This window comes from Amblyomma maculatum, chromosome 2 (genome assembly GCF_055883805.1).
Source record: "Amblyomma maculatum isolate TAMU_Amacu chromosome 2, ASM5588380v1, whole genome shotgun sequence".
NCBI classification, from domain to species: domain Eukaryota; kingdom Metazoa; phylum Arthropoda; class Arachnida; order Ixodida; family Ixodidae; genus Amblyomma; species Amblyomma maculatum.
In genome coordinates, this window is record NC_139345.1 from 18,341,805 (window position 1) to 18,350,973 (window position 9,169).

The 9,169-nt window shown below is 46.3% G+C and overlaps 1 protein-coding gene across 1 annotated transcript in view; it reads left to right on the plus strand.

The window, feature by feature from the left end:
* The window catches only part of LOC146198080 (uncharacterized), a 123,129-nt gene that overhangs the window by 78,453 nt on the left and 35,507 nt on the right, over positions 1–9,169 (plus strand). Inside the window, exons 15-18 of the mRNA XM_084591850.1 lie at positions 4,869–5,045; positions 6,843–6,963; positions 7,790–7,997; positions 8,862–8,982. Of these exons, the coding sequence (XP_084447976.1) occupies positions 4,869–5,045; positions 6,843–6,963; positions 7,790–7,997; positions 8,862–8,982 (627 nt within the window). The remainder of the gene's footprint in view (positions 1–4,868; positions 5,046–6,842; positions 6,964–7,789; positions 7,998–8,861; positions 8,983–9,169) is intronic.

Here is a 9,169-nt window from a genome sequence, read left to right on the forward strand (position 1 = left end):
CCATTAGATAAGCCTTGTGTAGACGCTTCATATTGAAGTCGGGGGGCGGAGAGGAGGTAGCGGGCTCAGAGAAATTTAATGATGCTTTAAGAGGCCACATGTTCCTTTTCATTTGGTGCTTCGTGAATAAGGGAAGGGGGGGGGGGGGGGGGGGGGGTTCTAGTTTTCCGCCTTTCAGCTGCTCAGACTGCGCGAGACGACGTGGGTGTTTCTTTTCTGCTCATGTGCATTGTATAAACAGCGGGACTCGGTCCTCGCTGTGTGCGGGGTACAAGTGAAGCGAATGACCTTAATATGCCTCCGAAACGATGGCGAGATCTCTGTGCACTTGCACCTAAGTCGCCCTTGTGCACAGTCGGCGAAACGTTGCTTCCTCGTTTGTTGGGGGAAAGGTTAGTTCGCAACCGGACCTGCTAGGCTAGCATTTTCTATTTTCGTAGCAGCGTCGGTGTGTTGTGCGGGATTAATCTCGAAAATGCGGCCTTCGGGGCACCAACGAAAGCCGTTTCTTTTGTTTTGTTCTGTTTTTTCTTTCAATGTTAGGGGGGGGGGGGGGGGGGGGTCCGACCTTTTACATAGTGGTGCTTTGCGTGCTCGCTATTTTCACCGGAGCTTTCTCTCCGCGTTGTCAAGTTCGCTGCTATATATGCTGAGCCTGCCTGAAAGGCACGGCTCCCAGGGGTAACCATTCATCGTGGTCGAAATTTTATGCACAAACGAGGGATCGGTGGTTCGAAGGTAGAGAATAGAGGGCATGTTGGTTTAGAGGCAGAATTCGGCTAGCAACGTCTAGACGGCGCATTTGGCTGGCATGGCGGTGAAGGCGAAACTACTCTAGAGTTCGCGGGTATATTGCGCCTTTGGAGCTCAGAAGTACTGAACGAGGGGTGATTCCATACCACGACAGATGGTAGGCCATCGCTTGCTGTTACAGAAGAGAAGCACGGCTACGGCGCAAGTTCGGCCATCTAGGTTGATTACTTGTAGCTGTCAATGTGTGATGAAGAGGCCGAAGACTGGCCCAGCCAACCTAAGTACCGGTCCACCATCACCACCACTCGTACATTCTGCGCCTCGCCGCCAGGTGAAACGCGGTTCATTCGCGCCCGCCTTAAATGACTGCTCCCGCTGCATGCTCGCTCATGAAGTCTTTCGCACATGCGTGCACATGCAATATGCACTTCGTTAACTCGGCCGCCATAAGCGATGCGCGCGGTCACGTTCCTGCATAATGGACAGTCTGGGGTAGATGGGAGGCGCAGTCGCGGCGCTAATCTCTGCGGCGGAAGCGAAAGTGTTTGGCATCTAGCGCGGGTTCCCGTGTCGTTGTGCAAGCTGGCGCCCCACCTGTTTCCTGCTGGGGGCAAATGGCGGATGCGAGGAACGTGGGCTCCCTTTCGCGTCTGCGACGCGCTACTTTCTGCTCTGGCTAAGCATCCGACCACGTTCTCCACGCGCCGTATATCCTCGTGCGTGTTCTGCTACTGCGTAACATTTCCCCACTTTGCTTACTTTTGGGGCATCGCTTGGCATTGAATGTTGCATGTGGCCAGGGTAAGAATCTGTTGGTTGCCAAGTGGGTTTTGCAAGCGAGTGCGGGTAATATGTGGGCGGGTTCCGCGACCAAAAGGCTTCGACCTGTGACAGGCGGTCGACCCATTGACACCTTCGTTTTGTGAGATGCGGCCGGTTGTAAGCTGGGTTAGTCGGCTGATACAAAGTTCCGTCTCATGATAGTCAGTGTTGAAATTTACTTTTCTGTACGCAATGTTTGCCGGAAGTATACCGAGAATTTGTTGCTGCCATGGTCGCCTCCTTGATCTGCATTTGTGTGTTCTCGTTTGCTGGCGACTGTCTACAACAGTATGTCACGAACAATGACCGGACTCCGGTGGTGCTTGTCGAAACGTGCTAAAAATGAACGTACTGTGGGGAAGGCGTGCAAGAACCGAGTGCCGCTCCTGTCCTCGCTCCTGGTGTTTTGTGCTGCGACGTTGCGTAATAAGCGAGCTCTAACGAGGTCTGACGTATGCGCCGTGTACAGTGATCGTGTCCGAACGCTGCGTGTCCTGTGGGTCAGAGTTGTGCGTCCTTGGTGTGTTAAGCCCGGTGCAGAGAACAAGTCGGCGCAGCTGGCTAATAGAGCAGGGGAAGGCGTCGGTGGTCGAATGGGGAAGGAGGTAGACGAGGCAGCAGTGGCAGGGCTATGTGGACCTCCATCCAGCCCTTCGTCTGCCACAGAACAATAGCTCGTAGCTTTCTGGGCGTCAAATTCGGCTAAACTACAGCACGAATATATAGAGGGCGTTTCTCTAGCTGCGCACGCGCAGTGAGTGGTTTTTGCGCATTGCTCCCGTCTGATTACGTTTCAGTTGTGTTAGTGCTCCAGACTGGGATACCTGGCTCTCTGTTTTAGAGGTTTGTTGGTACCATTCAACAAACGGCCCAGCTGATTACAAACGTTCGGTAAAATTGGTGTTTTGCAATTCGCGTAGCCTGTAGAGGTACTGCTTGCGAAGTCTGGAGTGGTGAATGCCTTTATAAGCGGGTCATGCATCCCCCCCCCCCCCCTTTTTTTTTTTTTTTTTTAAGAGCGTAAGCTATACTCAGAGTGCAACTTCGGATTTCGCCTTGCTAGGACTGAATGACCTCGATCTGGCCTCGAGGTGTCCACCGAAAGTAAGGCGACCTGCGACTTCCATCCCCAAAAACAAACACAAATACAAAACATCGATCGCGGACTGAATTAAAATGTGGTTTTAAAAGCATTATCGCGTCTACTATTAAGGCGAATCTAGCGTCCCATTAATTCAAACCGTTAATCCATGTACAACCTTGCTATACCATACTGAATCATTTCGCTCGTGCACCTGACCCCCCCCCCCCCCATTTGTTTTATTTGCTGCTGTGAAAACGAATCCTGGAATTCTTTGCTGGACTTAGTGATTGGCAAGAGTCGTTAACCGCATTAATAGGCCTAGGTTGCTCACGTTTGTTATAGCCTATATGAATACCTCACCACCTTGCTGCGGATGCTTGCATAACAAGAGAAAGGTATAACCCATGTCATGCATTTCTGCGAATCGCTCATTTTTCTTTTGGCCTCTTACGCGCCACGTGGATCACCTTGAATACCTTGGGCCGCGCGTTCAATATGGAAAGTTTCACGCCAAACGAAATTTGGCAAAACGCGCACAAAATGCAATGCAAAAACCAAAGTGTTTTGGCACATGGCTAATCTCATCTGCTGACCTTGCTCCCGCGCCAAGTGTCGTTCTTCCGTTGTCGTGGCCGTTGATCCTCTTATTATGTGCCGCCATTATTATTCAGCCCTTTTTTCCTCCTTCATTTACCGCCACAACACCACTTGTTCTTAATAGCTTGCTTTTCTGTTCTGGCGCTTCTATTGTAGCCTCGGTAAACGTCTGGTGAACATCGATCAGTCTTGTGGAGACTCATTTGTATACTCCATTTCACAACTTAGTCTGGCCTAACCTCTCTGGAAGTAGCGGGTATTCTCTTCTCATCGTTGTTTAAATTTCGCGGCGTCCTTGAGCAACGCGTGCCGGGTCCAGAAAAAGCTCGCAGGCCGCTCACGCCGTGGCGAGCGCGCACGTAACGAGCTCGCCCACGCTGCCCGCAGCTACGCGAAGCGCTCGTGGGAAAATCCCGAGGGCAAACACGCCCGAAATCCACCTACGAGGAGCGCGAAGAAAATAGGGCCGAACAAAAGGGCAGCCGAAACTGTGTGGGTCTACGTAATAATACGCGGCCAGTGCCGCGATCGTGCGCGTGTAGACTTGTGTCGTCTCCGGAGAGCCGCCGCCGCAGTAGCAGCGATCTCGTGCCTTTGGCGGAGTTGACAGACGGATGCGGCCGACAAGCCATGTCGTTCACCGCCAAGAAGTGCAGTACGCGCGGTGGAGCGTTACGAGGTAATCGTCGCGAATGGGCCGCGCGCACTGTGCCTCGAAGCCTTTTGCGTAGAGGGATGTCCTGTCGAATAGAGGGGTGGCTTTTGTGTTATACCGTCCTGGCCCATCCCTGTACGCATCCTGGAGCTCATTCGGGTGTGCCTATTGGGCAGTCGCGTTATGTATGAAATGCGAGGAGTTCTGAGAAGCGCCTTCTCTCTCTCTCTCTCTTTTTTTTTGCGTCTGTCTCGCTGACATGTATTTCGGTGCTGTGGTGGATTAATCTGTACCAATTCGCCTTGTATGGTATACGAGCTTTAAAGTTTTCGCTGCATATGCTTCAGTTGGCTGGTGGCAAACAGCAGTGAGGCTAGCTGGACCACGCGTATATGTAACTATTGAGTCCGGTCAGGTCTTTCCAAGCATTTCACTTTGATCTAGATCGAGCTAGGTCGAGCCTTGACCCATTATAATTGTATATGCTTGGTTGCTGGGTCTGTAGGCACATACATTTTTTTTGCCATATCATCCACTGTTTAGGCACTCCTGAGAGGCTCAGCAGGCTGTGCATCTTTGTTTCAAGCTGACTGCTGAATCATTTAGTGCTGAACTTGTGTTGGGAAGGGGAAACTTCCTCCCCCCTGCCTTCTGTTCCATAGCTCCTGCTTGGAATATATTCCTGGATATGGAAAAAAGAATCTGTGGAAATTTACAGTGAGCACATGCATCATGCTTATTACATCTCATCACCAATTCACAGATCCACATTCTAGACATTCAGTGAATCAGCCATTTTCTTTTGAATGAAGACTGTATTGTTCACTCCAGCAGTTTTATTATTCCATGCTGACATTCTGTGCTATGTCCACTTAGTTTGAATTGTTGGATATGCTGTCTTTTATTTGTAAAATATTTTTCCTGAAGTCGCGAGTCTATTTTGTACTGCATGTGCAGGAGAAGCACTCATGAAGTCCTGTCGTCCGAGGCCAGGCTTCGCTCATCCTACTCTGGAGCTGGTGATAATGGACTGCAGGAAATATCTTCGCGGGGGCTGTATGTCCGCGAGACCAACAGGACTCAACCCATCACTCAAGATGAAAAGATAACATGTGGTGGAGGCATCGCACAAAGGTAACATCCTTCACAGCCTGCTGCAGAGCAGCAAATGCGTGTAGGTGTGAGTTATAGGCTTGTTATAGTTGAAACATTACAATTAAGCAAAACTGAAATGAATCGTTTATAAATTCCTGCCAGGGTTTTGAATTGTCCAAAGACCTTCACTATGTTGCAATAATTTTATGTTCCTCAGCTGTTTAAAGCATTTTCATTGGTGTGTTTACTACATATACGGGCATTCTAGGTCTACAATATTTCATTAAATATTGCCTTATGTCTACTTGCCATTTTCACTGATGTCAGGCAAGATTTGATAGGCTCTGGTTTCAAGAAGGTAGCTGAATGTAATGCAGCAGGTACTGCAATTACATTAATTATCACCTCCCCTCCCCAAAAAATTATCAGAGTATGTGTCTTTGTAGTGTGCAGTTATGCTTCTGCTACTACTCTTCAATTTGTTAATCAGTATTTGAATTGTTTTGTGCTAACATTTCTCTAACCTTAATGGTAATGCATGGTTTGTTTCTCCTTTCTGCCTTATATAAAACCATCCTGTTTCTAATCCTTCAGCCATTTAACCTTAATGGCAATGCATGGTTTGTTTCTCCTCTCTGCCTTTTATAAAACCATCCTGTTTCTAATCCTTCAGCCATTTCATACATTCATGTAACCGAAGGTGGATAAACGCATTCTCTGCCAAAGTTGCCTGCTCCAACAAGCTATAAGCTATACATGCCTGCAGCACCAATATGAAATGTTCCCGTTTCCTTCGGAAAAAGGCTTGTTGCCTGAAACTGGGTTCAGTTTCAGTATGCGTACATATCTATCTAGTAAGGTGTTTATTTGTTGGCAGGAAGCAAGCACAACCCAACATCTCTTATCAGGCTGCACACCGTGATATTTGAGTGAAGAGGACGACTTCCTTTCTTTTCCAAGTGGTCTCCGTGACTTTGTTTTCTGTTGCCTGTTGTGTGCACACATTTCTCACTTTACCTTTTGTTATCAACTGCTGGAAGCGATAAAGAGCCTGGGAAAAGTATAGTCAGATACCGCAGAATTGTCTGCCATTTAAGGCAACAAATGTGGCCTGACTGGCTGACTACGTTCTCGCTTTCTAGTTAGACTTGCATCAGAGTTTAGTTGCAGGTGATTAGCATAGATTATTTTACTGTTGTTTAAACAGCTATAGGCATGCTTTTCAACCTATACCTTTTGTGGCAAACTTCGATGATGTACATTTAATGCTTGTAAAAAGGCCACATTATGTGTTAACACCCAAGGTTTCCGTGCCTCAAAAAGGCAGTATAGCGGCCAGTGGTTTTTTCCTTTCTCCTGCAGGAGGATAACATGGTATACTTTGCCATGTATAAGTGGTCGACTGTTGTAGGGGAGAGGTGGGGGTGGTCTTGGCCAATTTCCTCCCTCCCTTTCTCACTACGTTAGTGGCATGTGGCTGTGACTGCTAGCACTTCACACTGCAGGCTCCAAGGAATGAGGTGAACAGTTTGTTCTTAAAACTGTCACTCATATAGTCACTTGCAAGTTGGTAGCAGCATCACTTGTGTGCTGTGAGGCTTTGTGGTAATCACTGGTCTGTAAAACAAAGTGAAGACATTCATGTGAGCAAAAATTGTTCTTACATTTTTCAGTCAGTCTTGCAGCTTCAAGCATTACTTAAGCTGCATAAATTACAGGTAGACATACTATATTGATATATCAAGGCATTCACTGATCAACTGTGTGGTACTGCAAAGGAACTACAGAGGGAAAGCAGGCGTTAGTAAAAATGATCCTTATGTTGTTGTGATGCAGGCTAGAGGCTCTCAGAAAAAGTGGTGAGGACTGGCAGAAGCGTGTGGAGAAGACCAAAGAAGACCTGACAAAGTCTGACACTGGGGCCGCGTCACCCGTTTCTGTTCTTCGCAAAGAAGAAGTATGTCACTTTTGAGTGCTTTTCTTCGCAGTTACACCAACACCGAAATATGCACACATCCTGTAGGACCTTTCTTTCCTTGATCAAGCAGCAAGAAGTAATGCAGGTTAAAATGAATGTTGTTTGCAGTTGCCTCTGGAGATCTTTCTGGCACAGAGCTGCATGGGATGTACACCTGTTAAATTTGGCTACTTAGGGCTAAGTATAAAGAAATTGGAGGCTGTGGTTCCTGCAAACTATTGCTTTCCTCCTGGTGGCAGAACTTGTGGCAATATCGTGACAATATGTAGATTGGTGATCCAGAGCAGTATTTCTTGCTTGAGGAAACTGGAGTTGTGATTGGAGGACGACGATTGATTAGAGAAAAAAGCTTGTGCCAGTCTTCTTTTTTTTTATTCCTCATTTGTACTGTTTCTTTTGGTACGAGTTTGTCATTTCACTTTTTAACGCTTGTTATAAGGTCAGAAGTGGCAGCAATAAACATTCTCGATGATAGTCAAAAAATAGGATCCTGTCGCTCTTGACCATTCTCAATATAAAGGGGACGGACTTTCACAATAAGGCTTAGAAATCGCCTAACGTAATCTAAAACAGTGTACAAGCGATTCCGCATGGCTGTGATTGTCTAAGATAAATCTGGTCCCATCTTGGGTTCGAAAGTGGCAAAGCCGCATGCTGGCAGCTTTGCGCATAAACAAACATTACACAGCTTTGTGCCAGTATGCTGTGTTCTTCTGAGGTGCAACTTAAAATAATGCATATATGGCAGTTTGTGTGATTTGACTGTAGCAGTGCAATTTCAATGTGATTTCTTTTTTCTCACTAGAAAATTATTGAGGTGCAGAAGTCCCCATCAATCGGGGACCGCAAAAGCTGGCTGGAATCCTCATCAGAGTCCTGGCGACAACGTGTCCAAGAGTCCGATGCCTCCCAGTTCACGGTAGCTGGAAAGATGGGCATCTCAGAGTCAGCAGCACAGCTTGCTGACCGTAAAAAAAGGACACCAAAACAAGAAACATTTTCGCCTGGTGTCTGTAAGTACTGTATTTAGATTGCAGTCATCAGCAAAAAGCTGAACCCAGTGCATGCTTGCTACTTGTTTGTTAAGCATGGTTTTTTCCAAGTGGTAAAATATCTTGCAAATTCTGACAGGCGTGTTTACATTCCTCTGTATTTGAACATAGTTTAAAACTTCCTTGATAATTCTTTTTAGAGCCCTGCACTGCAGCATGTGCAGACCAAAACAACCTGAATGAATTCTGCATCTAGTTTAATAATATACTTTACTTAATAGGAGAATGAAGTTTGCAGTATTCCATGAGCACCTTGACAAGCTGGCAGTCATGGGACATCGCTTCTGATGTTATGATTTTGCATGGGGTGCAGCACTTTTTTTAATCTGCTACAAGCTTGTGCTTGCTGCTCTACACATGTTGGACTAAGCTGCTCATTGTGATCATTATTCTTTGTACACATTATTGTGCCAAGTCACTGCCTTTTAACATGATTGGTCATGCTGTCTTTAATGTAAGCATAATAAGAGCAATGCCTAGTAATTGGTATGCAGTGCAAGGAACACGTCTGCATTGCTCTCAAATGATTTAAATGTCTTGGTTTCAGTATTTCATGCTGTTGTAGTCCCCAGAGGCTGCCATTCATGTGCACATAGCAGTTTTAGAAGGCTACCCACATGCATTCACTTGTGTGTTGGTTACTTCGAGCAAAAGAAGCTATTCGTTGCTCAGTGAAATTCTAGTGACTAGGCACAAAGCAGTTATATGTATTGCATCATTTGCTGAACATGTTTTCAACGTGGCTGATCATGTTTATTAGAATTCTACCTTTAATGACCATTTGTGCACCACGTAAAATAAATTTTTTCTCATTGCTTCATATAGCATCTAAAGCTGAAGTTCTACGCCGAATTCACCAGCAAGGAACTCCAGTGCTGCCATCAATATTTAAGAGCAAGTCTATGCCAAATGCAGCTGAAGGTAAGCTTGAAGATAAGATTTCTTGACACTGTGGGGGAAAAGACTGGTTCATAATACATACAGTAATGTTAGTCTCATTAGATCGGCCTTCAAGAGACTAGCAAATGTGTTCAGATTATTTAATGTTGTTAAAGTTCCTAAACCTTTGTGAATCTATAATTTTTTCTAATGAATGCCCACAGTATGGTTGTTTATACATCTGAGCTGAAAAC